Raw genomic sequence first — 17,320 nt, forward strand, 5'->3', positions numbered from 1 at the left:
TACAATGTTTACAATAATATTTTCAGGAAAAGAAATTAAAAAAAATTGCCATACATGGAAAATGGGTCAGTTCCATGCTCTTTGACTAAAAAACTACAAAATAGTTCATGAGACTATATTAGTTATTATGGTCTGAGCAGCTATGGCTGGAAGTGCCTCCTATTTGTCAGCAGCTGCTCTTATACCCTGTTCCTTTCTCTTTCCTAGTATTTTTGCCTTTACCCACAATCTCCTACCTCAGCCTCCTTCCTTCTCAGCTCTCAGTGCTGTTTTGACCTGAGTGTAGATTTCCCTCTCACAAGTTTTCTGCTTCACAGAAGTAGTTTCAAAAGAGCAAAATGCCGTACCTATTCCTTCAAAACCGCCTTTTCACACAAACACCACCAGAAACAAAGGCAGTCCAACCCCTGCTGTGAGCAGGGAGTGGGGGAGGACAAATGCTTCAGCATGTCCAGCTGTGCTCAGATACCATCATGATAGCTATGAAACCCCCCAAGATGGGTGCAGGGCTGTGTCAGTGTGAGATGAAAGCTGCCAAGATAGTCTGAACAATGGTTCCCATCCTGCACATGTGTTTTGTTTTGTTGCACGCTATCCCCTTTGTTGTTTGTTCAAACACCGACTTGTGGAGATGTTGAAGCGATCGCGCCCACAGACAGAGTTAGGTCTTACCCATGCTCTTGTCAATTTAGATGATTAAGAAGGGAAACAAGACCAGAGAGGTGAAGTGATATGTTCAAGGTCACACAGCCGGTGAACGGATGAGCTAGGAATAACATCCAGGCCTGTCACAGTCAAGTGCCTTACCCACTGGATCATGTATTAACACCTCCTGCAGACTTTCAGCAACGCATTTACCACAGGAGATTCATAAAAGAAACCTAATGAGACAAGCTTTCTATAGTCCTTTAAGTGGATCTCATGTTTTGCAGCACACAGACCAGATCCTACATTTATGTGCCCCAAATTCCCTTGGCTATGAGTTTTCCATGCACACATGAGGGCACTGAATATTTTAAATGAGTGAAGGAAGGCATTGCACTCAGGTTGGTGTTGTTTGGAATTTGTTTGGCTATGATATGGTAACTTTTCAATGCCACATCCAATCAATTCCAAAATGTAACAGTGTGTCTTTCGCATCATTAGGAAGAACTATAGTGATTCTGGTGAAAATTGGAAAACCTGAAAGGAGAAATGGGGTCGGGGCATAATTTCTGGTACAAGTTGAACCTCTCTACTCCTGTACACTCTGGTCATGCAGCACTGCTGCTTTGAAACACCACAGGGAGCACAGAGCCAGCAGGGAACTGATTGCTTCAGTCCCCTGCTGTCTCCGTGCTCCTTTGAAGTGTAGAAACAGCCCAAGCTACACTTCGAAGGCGGAGAGGTGCCCTAATCAACTAATCGAATAGTTTATGCAAACTGCATTGCCTATTTGATTAGCCAGGAAATCTAAAATTTACATCCCTAATGCATATATGTTTACTAACCCCTATACCTATGATATCAAGGCAGGATAGGGTAGCACTTTGGGGATAGAGTTCTGTGTGACACTTCATGGGAGAGAGCCTGGGGGTATTTAATGAAAACGTGGACAGTAAAGGTTGGGCAGGGTGGCAGAAGGAAGGCAGGGTCAGCTTAGCAGGAGGTGACTAGAGCAATGAGAGCGTGTGAGCCTTCAGTTTCAAAGAGACAAGTAACTTGTATTTTCTGTAGAAATGAAGGGAGGAAACCCAGTGGAGAGATTCAAAGATTAGACAGATGTGGTCAGAGCAAAGGAGCCAAGCAGGTCATGTTAGCTGCAGCGTTCTGAACCCTAGTGAGGTACCTTTGCTATAATCGAAGCCAGCAAGAAGGAAAATGAAAAGCCAGATGTGAAATGGTGAGGATGTGGCCGTGTGGCCAGAGAGGAAAGGCGAGTTCTTAGAGATGTCCTATAAGAAAGTCACAAGATGTAGAAATGGCCTCAAAGTGTGGGCATAGGGAGAGTCCTGAAGTGGGAAGAGTTACCCTACCTTCCCTCTGCCAGCCTGCCCAACCTTTACTGCCCACCAGGTTGGGCAAAATCACTACTCGACTAGTTACTCACATCCAGCAAAAGTACCCCAAAACCTTATCTACCAGGCTTTGATATAAAACTTCCCCCCAAAATCTTAACAACCTAGATGTTGGGGATAAAAACTCTGCTGCCACCACCCAAGTATTGATACAAAAATCAGGGGAGAGATCACTTGGGAAATCTCACCCCTAAAGTACAAACCAGGACACAAACATTAACCAATACCAGGTTAATAAAAATGAGAGAGAACTTTTATTATCACCACAATGTTCCTGTTGTAAGCATTATGACTAGAAGGAAAAGTCACAAGTAATATACTCATGGAGGAGAAACCCACCGTCAGCCAGGAGCTTAGTTACAAAAGAGAGCAAAAAGCATTTTTAAATGCTCAGACATCAGATCCCATTTCCCAAACCATAAAACAATAAAACCTAACGGATTTATCTAAACTCTTTACCCTACTTACAGAAGAGTGAAGAGTCTATTCTTGGAGAGAGAGACATGTCTGTTTGTCACTAGCTGGAGAGGAACTGCTCAGGACAAAGGAGGGAAAAAAACCAAAAATTCCTTTGTCCCAGTTTGAAATGCCTATCTTCATTTCTATTGGCTGAATCTACCTGAGTTAGGTAAGGTTAACCCCTTAGTTCCCAGGCTGCTGGCTAACCCTCATGATCATTACCCTCTCTCCCCCCGACCCCCCAAAATCACAGACGGTGCTAGACAGCTTCTGGCCACACCGGCTGTGATTTCTTCCTGGAGGTCTGAGATAAAACGTAGTAAATAAGTACATGCAGACTTGACGAGTGTCCTAAGTAATTGAGTCCAGAAATGCCTCGTTAACCAGCCAAACTCTCAGTCTCAAATCAAATTTAGAATAGCGTGGGGTCCTGATCCGAAGCTCAGTTGACTAGGTTCTGTGCCTCCTGCGGAATACACCACTGTCATACACCAGGCCAGGTCTTGGCACTGCTGAGGGCATCAGCTCAGGGCGAATTGCTTAAAACCAGGGCTACTTGCTGCCCTAAACTGGGGTCCTTTTCCAAGGCACCCTGCCAGTTACACTGAGCACTTCAGCGGCCACTCTGGCCAGCAGGAAGCCTCACCAGCAAAAGCCCTTAGTCACTCCAGCTTCCCTGGGCCACCCTCGGACTTAGGCCACACTCAGAGGTGAGAGGTTATAAAACCCACAATCACCAACTCCAGACAGATCCTTCTGGTCCAAAGGACTCAGCCACAGTTCCAGGCCAATTTTCATTTTAGATCTTACCCACAAGAGCACGCTGGGCCAATCCTTTAGAATCTAAACTGTAAAGATATAGTAATAAAAGAAAGAAAAAGTTGAGAGTAAGATGGCTAATGAGAACACATCATATATGAACGTCACACCGTACACAAGTATCATACATGGAATCAGCAGAGTACAGGCTTTCATTAGACACTTTATATGGGCCCCTTTGCAGAAGTGGGCTGTGACCACGAAAGCTCATGATTCCATCTACAAAGTGCTCCCAGACCATTTGTTGTTTTTCCTGTAACAGACTAACTCAGCTACCCCCTGAAAATACCTAGTTGTAGTTCATGATGAATTAAGGTGCTAATTAGGCTTTCTCTTAAATGTCATTGTTTAAGGACATTGTTCCTGTGGTCTGGGAAGGATTGTCTCCCACTCCTTGTGTGTCTGTTCAGTCAAACAAAAGACAGAGAGCTGGCAATGTATTCAGTGGGTCTCTCTGCCTCTACTCCCACATTTTTTTTCCTTAAATGAGCTGCTCTCTCAAACACTTACACTTTGTCAATAAGGAATTCAACAAAGGAAGAAATATGCTAATAATTTCCTAAGAAGCTAATAACTGCACTCTACCAACGCTCTGCCACACTGTAAGAACGACACGGGTTACTGCAATACATCTGGCTTAAAAGGAGAAAACAAGGAGGCTTGTGCAGAGAGCTGTGAATATTAGCATGTCTCCTGAGGAGTGTTAACTCGGTGTTATCAGTATGTGCAGATAACCTTTAACATTAATCAAATGCAAACTTTACTCATAGAAGCAGGGGCTCCAGAGAAAGTAGGAGAGAGAAAACTCCTTCACTCTTCCACTAGCAAGATGGTGTTGCAGCTACACATTTATCCACACCCCTCCTTTTTTACGCCAGATGGCAACAGTCCTCAGCTATTTAATAGAGCATGTGCCTATGTTGCTCTCTCCCCAGTCCCCTTATCTGCCTCTAACCAGCAGGTGTTTGCTAAATTTTCATCCCCTTCTAGTTTAGCTGGGCCCTTCAGGACTCCCCTTTATATAATCCAGTGTCAGTAGCACTTATACCAGCCCCAGTATTCATTATGTTCTCATGAAAATAAGTAGATCAAACCAGGAGGCAGGCCCTGATCTCCAGGACACCATGCTCTTAACGAGAGCTGGTTGAAATGTGCTCACATTCTATGGAGAAAACAATGCAGAAACCCCACCACCACCACCAATGTGTTATAATTTTTCTCCCTATCTTTCTGACTGGCTTCTCTTTCACAGTGAAAATCAGCCATTTCTTCCCACATCTCCCTCCATCACGCCTAATTCATGACAAAAACATAATTACCATTTTTTTGAATAGCCTCTTATTTGTTTTACTTTGTAAATAGATACATTATTACATAATTACATACATGGTACTAATTATATAGTCTTGTGTACTTAGGTCATTATGTAATGCCATAATTGCATATCCTAATTACTACATATACATGTAGCTACCTAATTATGCATTGGAAATTGTGGCTGTGATTAAAGGATGAGATTTGACTAATTAAGGTTATGTGAGTGGATAGCAAAATAGTTCTTGACCTTTTGTTCCACACACTAAAAATAATTTGCAAACACATAGTATATGAAATTATATATAAAAGTTTGACCATAAACTGATACCGTGAAGGTAGTAGACTTGCTTGAGTGCAAGTCCTGTCTGGACAATATAGCGCATTCCTATGAATGATCTTTTAATGGACTGTGCTAAGGTACTATTGAAAAGCGTAGTGTACATTGGCGTAGTGTACATTGATTTATCTAGTGAGTGGCTCTATTATGTGTAGCACACTGATACATTACAACATCCTATCTCACTCCTTTCCGCCCCCCTCTAGAGGCCTTTGTCTGTTGGTGGTGGGGTGTGAAGAGACCAAAAGCCTGCTAGCATATATGCTGTAGTCAAAAGCATATTGTGGGCAATACTGTCTTCTCAGAGGGACAATGCAGTTCTGGGGTTGCTACAAGAAGTCCTGTTCTGGTCACTATAAAGTCTCTTGCACAAGATGCACCAGCCAATAATGTCTTTGCCTTTGCATCAGTGTGTCAGCCACAGCAAGATTTACCCTAATAAAAGAATGGAGTCACAGCCTTAAGCCATGTGTTACCCCAAGTGTCTGCTTCATAGACATTCTCTGGCAGTTCTGCATGTCTCTGGGGGTGATCTATGTCCCTTTGTGTTACTAGGAAGTTAATTTACCTGTAGGAGTTGCACAAGATGAAATAAAAGTTATGAGTTAATATAAATGTTATGGCTAGAGTTATAGCTTAGGAAAAGCTGTCAGTCCTGGCAGTGATAGAAATGTTCGGGGGGGGGGGGTGCTGAAATAAGGAGCAGAGAAATTGGGCTCCTTTTAGGAAAGGGTTAGTACATGGGAAAGGGGTACCCCATAAGTTCCTAAGTAGAAATAGACCAGTGCCACAATATTCGGTTCATTATGATAGTTCAGTGATAGTTAAGTGTGGTAGATGGGTAGTTTGGAGTCATCTTGATTGAGTTCCAGAGACTTTTAAGCTTCTTTTGTGGTGCTGCAGTGATGCAAAGGAGATTTAAAACAGCTGTAAGGCAGCAGCTGGGAATTTTCCTGTGGTGATGAATTCCCTAAGAGACATGTGGAGCATTTTGTGTCTTGCTCCGGCCCAACCCTTTCACCCCCGTAGAAATCTACAGAGCTGGAGTTGCGTACCTTACGACGAGCTGCTGGATCTAGTGTAGACCTGGCTTGAGGCAAATCAACATTTATGACAGGGCTCTACCAAATTCACAGTCATGAGAAACACCTCACAGACTGAAATCTGGCTGTTGTGGTATTTCCACCCGTACTTCTGTGCTGCCTTTAGAGCCGGGTAACCAGATAGTGCAAGCTACTGACTGGGTGCCCAGCTCTGAAGGCCGTGCTAGCTAGACACAGCACAGAAGTAAGGGTAGCCTGTAATACCGTTGTCACCAACCAGTAGATCGCGATCTACCGGTAGATCTCGCTCTAAGAGTAGCTCTTGAGCCCTCTCTGAACTGCGCACCTGCACAGTACATTTACATTAGATTTCCTCATTTGAGGAGCAGCTACTCACCGAGCAACATCACAGGTGGGTAGCTGCGAGGAATGGTGGGAATTTTTTTTAAAGTAGTAGTATAAGGATTGGGGATAGCAAATGATGGAGAGGAGGAGAATAGAGAGGGCGGGGCTTCAAGGAAGGGGCGGGGCGATAGATCTTGGCTTGGTCTGTCATTTAAAAAGTGATCTTGGGTGTAAAAAGGTTGGAGACCACTGCTGTAATACAATGTATGAGCACATCCACAAAATGGCCTATTTATGCCATGACTGACCTGTGCAAAATGTGTGATTTCTCTGCGATTTAAGTAGACCCTATTAATGATCCTGTACATTGATCAAAAGCAATGGAAGTGAGTTTAAATTTGTAACCTATACACCATACAATTGTTTTTAAAAAGGAACTTTAGAAACTTCAGTTTAAAATGTGTAAGGTTTGTAAATTGATTCAGAAAGTGAAGTGAGAGCTACTGAAAATAAGACCATTAAAACTAGGTTGTGCACAACAAATAAACAAGAGCTTTAAAAAAAAAAGTCCTGCTGTCTGTATTAGGGATGTTAAATATCGGTTAATTGAATAGTCAGTTAAGCTCATGAATTCTTATCAGTTACTCGACTATTCTAAAATGCCAGGCAGAAGCTGGTCCGCAAGGGGAGCCAGTTTAAAAACAAGCTCCTTGCATAGGGTGGCAGCAGCCCCTGTCCGGGGAGGAATAGGGTCTAAACTCTCGGACCCAGCACAAGCCAGAACTGAGACAGGATACCTGCCTGGCTGGCTGCTAATATACTTTCAATGCAGAGCTGCCGCAGGGGGAAGGTCCCAGACCCAGGGCAAGCTGGGGCTGAGCCAGCCTGCCAAAAAATTTACTCGGGGGGGAGAATGCATGTAGTCTATAGCATTAACCAGTAAGCTTTTGCATATTGGTTAATTGACTACACTATTACATCCTGAGTTTAAATACAGTTAAAAAGCAGAAAATATCTCAATAGCCAAACTGGACAGTTCCTTCAAAATTTACATGACTTTCAGCTAATGGCTCATATATTTGTTGCTTTCTGTTGTGAAACTAAACTGCTTCAGTTTTTGAAAAACAGCTATCCTTTTAAGATACGATCCTGTAAATGCCAGCTGCCTGCTGATGATATGTGTTGCAGTTATTTGAGCCCCAAGCAAACAAATCTCTGAGTTTCTGGGTGCTTCCTGCTGTGGTATTTATCAGTAGCACATATGAAACATGACAGCAGTAGAAGTCATCTGACTTTTTTATGCTCTTGTATCCCTAAATTAGGGACTGGAATATGCACCAACTGCTTGGAGATACTGTGAGATTAAATTAATGACTGTAAAGCTCTTCCAAGGGCTGGCTTGAAAGGTACTGTGGGGTAGTGGTAGCATTAAAAGTTCTTTTAAACATTCTTGAAAGCCCAAAGCTAAAATGTCAGCAAAACTCTTGAGCACTTATATGAAAAGATCAGAAATGACGTATGGTATCCAGATGGGAGATATTTGAATGATGGTTTTGCTATTGCTTCAATATCTCTTCCAAGTTCTTATAGTATGTATATTTTTTTTGTCTTCCTTCCCTCATTGCATCCGGCTGCTTTAATCTTAACTTTAGGAAACACTAGGATTTGCTATCCAGATGGTGTTTACTGTTTTTGCGCTTGGCTTTTTGCATAAAAGAAAATCTCTCTTCATAGGACTTTACCATGGTTTTGTTCTCTTTCCTTTTAGAAATCATCCAGAATCCCTGAGGATGACATCAGGCTGAGAAAAGACAGAGACCGAAATTGTGCCAATTTCCCAGAGCCTGTTAGTGTACTTGCTGCAAAGGAAGAGAAAATGGAAATTGAAGTCCCAGTCTCGGAACATAAAAACATCACTGTGATGGCTGCCGCACATTCCGTGGACAATCAGGCCCACTTCTTTTCACCTATTCCCAGTCACAATGGACTTAAGGACAGGCATGAGTCCCTGGATAGTGAAGTTGCTAAAGAGATCAGATATCTAGATGAGGTGCTGGAGGCCAACTGCTGTGATTCTGCAGCAGATAACCCCTTCAATGGGACATGCTCCCCTGAGCCAAGTGCAATGGTTATGGATGGCTTTGTTACTAGTGAATCAGCACCCAATGAAAAGGACATCATAGCAGCCGGCAGGCAAGCACCCCAAATTGTTGAACAGAGTGAAACCAACCTAATGGCTGAGAAACTGAAACCTAATGGCCATTCTTCAGATGAACAGAAAGAGGAGCTTTGTGGCAGTCTAAAAACACCGGCGAGTCCATGTTCTTCAACCAGTTCCAGAAGATCTTCCAAGGACGGAGAACTAACTTTAACTACTATTAAGAAAGAGGCTAAATTTGAACTTAGAGCCTTCCAGGAAGAAAAGAAGCCATCCAAGCTCTTTGACGATGATAACGAGAAGGAGAATTACAGAGTCCGGAAAGTGAGGCCCTCGGAGGAAATAATAGAACTTGAAAAGGAGAGAAGGGAGCTTATTAAAAGCCAAGCAGTAAAGAAGAATCCTGGCATCGCAGCCAAATGGTGGAACCCGCCCCAAGAAAAGACACTGGAGGAGCAATTAGATGAAGAACACCTGGAGTCCCACAAGAAGTACAAGGAACGGAAAGAGAAACAACAGCAACAAAGCACGACACCAACGTCGCCAAAACAAGTGGCCTATTCCTTTGTACCTCCAGAGCCAGCCTCTGTTAAAAAAGAAGATATTGTCACAGAACAGATAGATTTTTCAGCAGCCAGGAAACAGTTTCAGTTGATGGAAAATTCCGGTCTGTCTAGTAGCCAGACTGCACCAAGGAGATCAGGGACACCCAGAATGTTCTCTATCAAACCCTTCTACAAACCCATTGGTCCATCGCAATTAGACAGGCCAACAGTTCCCATGATGAGGCCGGCTGCTGTATGTGGGCAAACAGGACCACTTGAGAATAATGATATAACCATTATAAAAGCTCAGAAGGTCTCCTGTGTCTCAGAGGATCATCCTATAACTATTCAGAGTAGTCCAGATGACCCAGTAAGAGAATTGGCTGACAATGATGTCCCAAAGCCTGGTCAGACCACAAAGCTGTGGGCAGATGACAGTGAATTCATGAGTGCGAGAGCCGTCTTTATGGTGGTAAAGGACGATGACCCAGGCATTTTGGATCAGTTTTCAAGGTCAGTCAATGTGTCTTCTCCTCCAGAGGAGCTGGATTCTGGTTTGGATGAATTGTCAGTGAGATCTCAGGATACCACAGTCTTGGAAACGCTTTCCAATGATTTCAGCATGGATAATATCAGTGACAGTGGCGCCTCTAATGAGACAATGAACGCCCTCCAAGAAAATTCACTTGCAGATTTCTCTCTCCCCCAGACTCCCCAAATGGACACCCCCTCAGAGTGTCAGGGAGGTGTTTCCAAGTCATTTAGTGACCATGGCTTTGATTCCCCTTCCTCCACATTGCTAGACTCCATGTTGGTTGATGACCACCTGGACTACCATGCTGGCCTACTAGTGCAAAATGCAATTCAACAAGCCATAGCTGAGCAAGCTGACCTAGCAGGCTCTAAAGAAGTGACAGACAAAGATGAGCAGAAGAACCCTGTCAAGGACCAAGAAGAAGTCAACACGGCACCGTGTTCTGAGAAGCAGCAGAGCACGATGTTTGAGCCACCCCAGGTGTCTTCTCCTGTTCAAGAAAAAAAAGATACAATACCAAAGACTTCACCAGATGAAGACTCAGGACTCAGGGAAGGGAAGATTTCCCAGCAATCTCCTGTATCCCATACCAGCCAGCCATTCGTTGTGGAGCAAATCAGGCCGGAGGTCAGCTATTTTAGCAAGTACTCGGAGGCAGCCGAGCTTAGAAGCACTGCTTCCATCCTGGCTACACAAGAATCGGAGGTGACCGTGGGTCCTTTTAAGCTCAGGTCAAGAAAACAGCGGACTTTGTCCATGATAGAAGAAGAAATCCGAGCAGCCCAGCAGCGAGAGGAGGAACTGAAGAGACAGAGGCAAGGTCTACAGATGGCACGGAGTCCCATCACAAAGAGTGCACCTCCGCTGCCCACCAGAACAGTGGCTTACAAAACTGCTCCAGGTAAGAGCCAGAAGTTAAATATTTGGCGTCATTAAAAGATGTGGGTTTTGGTGTATTGAATGACTTTGCAACTGCAATATCCAAAGACAGCAGAGAGTGTATATTCAGGCAAGGCAAGCACATTATCTCATTACTTCTAGTGGGAGAGGTGTATGCAGCAAAGGGATATATATTCTTTTCCCCAAGCATAGCAGTGACAGGACTTGGACACTACAAGGATGTGTTTGAAGGTACTGCATAACATTTGTGGTCCTGGGGCTTGAATCTTGCTGTGTAATTTAGGACTGTCAGATGCAACATAGAGGAAGACAGTACTTTTTACAACAGTATGCCTATTTAATGGGCAACCTGCAAAGGATTTATTCATTCCCCTTTGAGCCCTTTTTTTGTTTTTATAATATTTAAAGACCTGAAAAGTTTGTTGTCTCCCTCCCTACCCCCAGCTAACCTCATTATTTTTTCCTGCTTGCATTTCATTGTGGAAATAGCAGATCTATCAAATCTTGTGTTGCTGAAGAGCTTCATATGGGGGAAAAGTCTCCATATTATGAATTCTATCTCTGAACTAACAGGATATTAATTGATTGGTCTTAGGTATTATAAGTTAACAAAGTTCTCGCTTGACTGACTAAAAACACCTTCCCATCTCTGTTGTTCATCTTTCACTCTCTTGTTTCTTATTGTTGTAATTGTGCTCGTGTCACTGCTGATAATTGTTCAAAGCAACAGAAAAACTTCCCTCCCCACCCACACTTTTCCAAAACAAAAACAGACTCTCAGGCCTTGTGACATCATAAAAAAGACAAAAATAACACACGCCTGATTTTTTTTTTTTCTTTGCAGGTTTTCTTAATGGCTGTAGACCACTGTAGGGTCCAGTAGTATTCTAAATGTCTCATTCACAGAGATCCTTGCAGAGAAATGTTTCATTAAAGTTATGGGAAGATGTAAATGTTGATCCAAATTCTGTTGTTCTTTCCACTGGCAGCATCAGGACTAAGAAACTTGAAAGAGTTTGGTAGGCCAATTCCATGTGCGGGTGTGTGAGAGAGAGACAGGGGATTCTCATTTGAGCGGCCCATTACCAAAGGGTCTATTCCCAAGTAAGTCTGTGATGTACTTCAACGGGAGTTGTGTTTAGATTGCACTCCTGTAGCGAATCCGGATGTGAGCAGTATGCCTAATATAAATAGTTAACTTTTATTTTTGTTTCCTTCATGTAAAGAGAGTGATTTTGGTCTCTGTTTCTTGTGTGGGAAGGGGGGGGGGGGGGGAAATGGTACCAGATGTTGGTAACGTCTTTGAAGTGCTATTATTATCCCAAAACACAATATGAAGAGGAAGCCATATAGATTGAACTAAATAGAATAGTTTGCTCTCTGACACGCAAGGGTTTGTCATCCCATGTGCTAAATTGTCATAGGTCTGTGTGCGCCAAAGGAGCTATGACACTTCACTCAGGAGAAGACCTGACCATGAATTTTAAAGACTCAACAAAGATTCTGAGATTTTTAAGGCCAACCAGGATCGTTAGATACCAGTCTCATATCCTGCATAGTGCAGGCCAGAGAATCTCATCCTGGAACCTCTGTGGTGAGCTCTGTAACTTGTTCGACTAACCTGTATCAGAGATAAGAGACGTGGGCCTCTGCCATGAAAAACAGCTTCAGTGGCAACTGCAGGTGGGAGAAATGTGGTTGGGGCAGGTTGCATTTCGTTTGTTAGTAGTTTGGGATGACTGCTGAGTCTAATACTTGAACAGCAGATGGAAAAGTGTTTGTTTCTCTTACTCTTATTTTTTCTAGACAACAAATATTTACTTTATTTTTAAAGTTAAGATGCCAAATACACATTATACTAGAAGATTTACCCAGCATTGCTCAGGGCCTTAACTCAGTTAATTTTTATTTTTCTTTGTTTAAATCATTATTCTGGGGAGGAGGAGTTCAGAATGCAGGCTGCTCTGGGAAGAGAAGCCACCCCCAGTCCCCTCTCACCGCAGCAGCTTGGGCCCGTGAGATGCGCCTGCCCATGGCCACTTCAGTTCCAGCAGGCACAGCTAGGAGAAGAATGCATGTCTCCCAGAAACAGACTCCCTGAAATCTAGAGTAGATAGCTGTCCCTTTCTCCACCCCTGCACACTGCTGGCCCAATGGGGTTATAGCTGTCCTGGTCCCCATCTATGGACTCTTGCTGCCTCCGTGTGGTCATTCTACAGTATAACTGTTCCTCTGGCCAGATCCATCCCCTCCCTTTCCATTTTATGAGAAACAGTTGAATTCCAGGCACATCCCATTGTCCTGGCACAACCAAATGCTGACTTTGCTTTAAGTTTTGGTAAGTGGAAGCTGCCTACCAAATTTGCTGGTCCTTGTTCTTACCGTTTAGGAGGAGTTCTTGAATAAATGGACTTCCAGACAGACAGAATTGCACATTTCTAAAATATATAGTAAGATTTTTCTGGAAATGTTGCATTTATATTTGGAATGAGCTGGTTTGGATAGGTTTCCCTAAGTGTGTCCAAGCAGCGGAAGTTCAAGAAATATCTCAGGTCCATTGGCACAGCCTGTATTGCTTCATCAGACCTTGGTTACAGGTGACATGGATGGTTCCTTGGGGACAGCTAATCCACCCCAACACAAAAGCCTGTCACACAAAAAAAAGAAAGAAAATAAAAGAACTCTGGCAAAATCTCTTTGAAAGGCCCTATGATCACCTGTATTTTAACCAGTATGGACTGAATCCTGCACTGGTATAAATCTGCATAGCTCAGTTGAAGTTGGCGCTCCAGGAAGAATCCCTACAGGTCATCCTAGCTTTTCTTGTCCGGTTAGCCCACAGACTAAAGATGCTGTCGTTATGGTTTTTGCAGTCTTGAGAGAAACATCATAAAATACAGAGTTGTGTATAAGTAACTGTGGCTGGCAGTGGAGAATTTTGCAGGTTGCAAGACCTTGTTTTTGATGATTCTATTTGCAGGGCCAGGTGCTGACCATAAACCTGGTTCCATTGGCTACCAACCAGTTATAGGGGTGATTCTCTAGTCGTACAGCACAGGAGGAAATCTACCTTTGGCGATCCCTAGAAAAGGTCATGTGTAATACTTCAGATCTTTTATCTGATTGTAGGTTGGGATTTTGAGAGACTTCCCCACTAAACCACTGAAAACCTGCGGTGTTATAGCAGCCAAATTGCCATGTATAAAGAAAGAGCTAATATCGCACCATGCCACCATCAATAGAGTGAGGTTGGAGGGGGCATGTGTAAACTGAAGAATTGATTACTAATCTGAAGTGGAGAGGGATAAAGCCATCAAAACCCTTTAGAGGAAATGAAGCAATTGACTTCTCTGATGTCAACCTACCTGTACTTATAGATGTCACTGATGCTTTGCTCTGTCGTGTGATAGATGGAACAGCTTTACTTGAGACTCATGTTGGTCCTCTAATGTTTCATATCAATATAGTCCTTTTTTGGCCCTCTGAGCTTAGAACACTAGTACAGAAAGGGACCTTGAGAGGTAATCAGGTCCAGTCCCCTGCCCTCACAGCAGGACCAAACACCTAGATCAGGGCTCTCAACTTTGGAAGCCCCGGGGGCCACAATGATACTCACAGCACATGCCGAGTGCCGCAACTTAAGTGTGGTTGCATACACATGCAAATATATATGCAAATAGCTTCTTTCACACTGGTGGGCATGAGTACAAGGCTCTCCCAGTACCTCCTCCCTGTGGGCTAGAAATGCCAACACCCTGCACCCATCTGTTCCAGACAGCCCATCCAATTGTGCCTTTTAATGCTCACCCCACCTGAGAGATGCCTCGCTGCTGGGGAACATGTTCCCAGTGGAGGCCATATTCAAAAGACCCCACTCACATGCCACGTGTTGAGCCCCATGTAAACCCAAATCACACCGCAGGCTGCAACAAACGGGCTGTGTGTTGACTTAGCCCTGTTCTAGATCATCCCTTATATCATCATGATATAAAAAGGTACACATTAGCTGAGTTTGTATTATGACATAAATGTAGAAGAAAAAATATCTTGTGAGCATATTGTGAAGCCACTGATATTTCAAAAAATGTCCACTACCTTAAATAACGAAGGACCTGATTCTGCCACCTTTACGTGTGCTATATAGTGTCTTATTTTGTGAGCAGTCCCTATTAAAATTAGTACTAAGCAGAAGCAAGAGTGGATCTAAATTAGTGCCTCTCAACCAGGGGTATGTGGGTCCTAGGAGTACTGAAAAGTCTTCCAGGGCTACAGCAACTCATCTAGACATTTGCCTAATTTTACAACAGGTTACATAAAAAGCACCAGTGAAGTCCGTACAAATTAAATTTCATATTAGACAATTATTTGTTTATATGTCTCTGTATAGTAGACACTGAACTGTAAGTACAATATTTATATTCTGCTTGATTTATTTAAGCAATTTCTCAATAATAGTGTACTGTGATGCTTTTGTATTTTTTGTCTGATTTTGTATGCTCTGGATTGGGTTTGAAAAAGCTTTGAAAATCTGGTTTGCATTGTTACAAGTTAATTGCTTTCTGCATCTTTCACATCTTTCTTACTAGAATCCTTGTAAACGTACATTCTTTTTTCTGACCTTGATTGTGCTGCCTGTAGAAGGATGAGATATTTGGGCTGTCAAAGAATTAAATGAGTCACGCGGGTTTTTTTTCTTCTAGGGCTTTTGCACTGCTTTTAGTGAGAAAGCTGGTTAGAGCAAAACCATCTCTGTATACCAGATGTCTCATCAGAAAACATGGGAAATCCCTAACATGATGTGACCAATGCCTCATGGTAGTCATCACTTTCCCTAAGCTGCCATTCCTGCTCCTCGTTGATATGTTCATGAGGCAGAAAGCAAGTTGTATCTTTCTTGCCTGCATGCAAAAACTCAACTATATTGGATGTGTAAATACCTTTCTTTGTGAATTCCCTTGCTAATTAATCCTCCTTCGAAACAAACTGCAGAAACTACTTTTAGCTTCCTTGCAAGATGTCAGTAGAGAATAAAACCCCAAGTCCATGGCAGCTGTTTTTAAATGCTAATGATGATTGCATTTTAACTAAATTTAAGATAATTACTTCCCGAACGTGCTGAGAAATCTGAGCTTGCGATCTTACCGGTTTCTTTGCCAGCATAATAACCATCACAGCTACCATAAACCTACATAGAAAATCCACTTCAGTTTAAAGCCTCTTTTTCTCTCCTCATTTTTCCCCCCTCAGATAAATTACTATTCAACTGGTGTGAGACTGAAAGTGAGAAATTTCAAAGATTAATTTGGAGTCAAGGGCAGAGGGGAAATCTCAACAAAATTGGATGAGTCATGATATTATTTGTGCAAGCATGGGGAAGGGAAGATCAGGAACCAAAATATATGTCCCTTCCAAAAGAAAGGGAGAGGCATTTTTTTATTCCCTGCATACATAACTCAAAAACCAGGACTCAGCTGCAGCTGTCCCTGCTGCAGTGGTTGGGCAGGTGTGAGGGATCGGATGCAGTTAGAAGGCTGCAGCTTGCACTTTTCGATAGTTTGGAGGCCTTTGGTGTTGTGAAGTTATTTCCCCCAGTTCAAAGAATGAGAAAGAAGGATGGTAGCTGTCTATTGACTACTGGCAAATTTTGCCTTTTTAATGGTGACTAGCCATGAGGAAACTGGTCAAAAGAAGGGGGAGGGAGAAATGCTGGCAACGACCCATTTTGTGGATGTAGCTTTTTTTGAAACATTTTTTTCTCCTGTATTAGTGGCCACTGTTTAAAAAAAAAACAACAACAACAACATCCTCTACACGGTTAATACAATGGTACCCTGTAAGCACCACCTTCCCCATCCTAAGTAGTTGGTGACTGTTGCTAGCCACAGCCTTCTTAATGGCGGCTATGGAATGTGTCCCACATGTCAATACTATCCATGGTGTTTCTCCTCTGCCTTTGTTTCACTCCCCTCTGTTTCACAACAAGCCGGCGGGGTGCATGCAGTGCATTTAAATGGTAGGGGAGAGAATTTTCCTGTTTGTGACGCTGTATTGCCCCTTTAAGGAACAGGCTGGCATGCAGTCAGGGAGAACCGGCTCCTAACCTGGAGGAGGGTACTTAGTGAGGGGGAAGTAGAAGACACGCAGGCTGCAGTGAGTAGTAGTGGTTTTCTCTCCATTTCTAGAATAGAGGACGGGGAACTTTTTTTTGTGCCAGGGGCCACTGAACTGCAAAAATAAATAAATAAATAATCCCTCAGCCTCACCAAAAGAAGTAAAACACGTGGCCTCCAGTTGAGAAGGAGAAAGATACTCCTCACATTCCCCTTGCACGCCAGAGTCTAGGGGGGCCCAGGCTAGTAGACTGCGGGGAGCCAGTAAGGGGGCTGGAGCACCAGTGCAGGCGCCACAATGATGGGGGGAGCCCCAAGTCTTGGGGGCCAGATCCAGGCCAGATCCGGCCCGTGGTTCCACACCCCTACTCAGGAAGACCAACTTAAACCAAAGGCTTTGTTCCATGGACTTTCATGGAATCCAAAACGGAGTTCAACATCTCAGCCAAGGACTATATGCACCGTTTAATTGCTTCTGCCCTGAAGCCTTATTAAAAGAGGATATGCTAGTTTGTTAGTGTGTATTAGCGTCTTCTTTCCCCTGGGCTATTTCAGCATGCCTCTTGCCATCCCAAGCCGGGGGAATTAGGGACGGAACACTTACAACACCACGTGGGACTACAAAGATTGTGCACAGGGATTGCCACTGCCTTTCTGTTCTCAAAGAACATGGCCAGCTGTGGGGTTTACAGAAC

General features: G+C 43.4%; 1 protein-coding gene across 17 annotated transcripts in view; it reads left to right on the plus strand.

The window, feature by feature from the left end:
- The window catches only part of PALM2AKAP2 (PALM2 and AKAP2 fusion), a 356,683-nt gene that overhangs the window by 322,315 nt on the left and 17,048 nt on the right, over nucleotides 1–17,320 (plus strand). For all 17 annotated transcript variants that reach the window (XM_075931391.1, XM_075931393.1, XM_075931392.1 and 14 more), the window contains one exon: nucleotides 8,146–10,516. In XM_075931391.1, coding sequence (XP_075787506.1) covers nucleotides 8,146–10,516 — 2,371 coding nt within the window. The remainder of the gene's footprint in view (nucleotides 1–8,145; nucleotides 10,517–17,320) is intronic.

Source organism: Pelodiscus sinensis, chromosome 6, assembly GCF_049634645.1.
Source record: "Pelodiscus sinensis isolate JC-2024 chromosome 6, ASM4963464v1, whole genome shotgun sequence".
NCBI classification, from domain to species: domain Eukaryota; kingdom Metazoa; phylum Chordata; order Testudines; family Trionychidae; genus Pelodiscus; species Pelodiscus sinensis.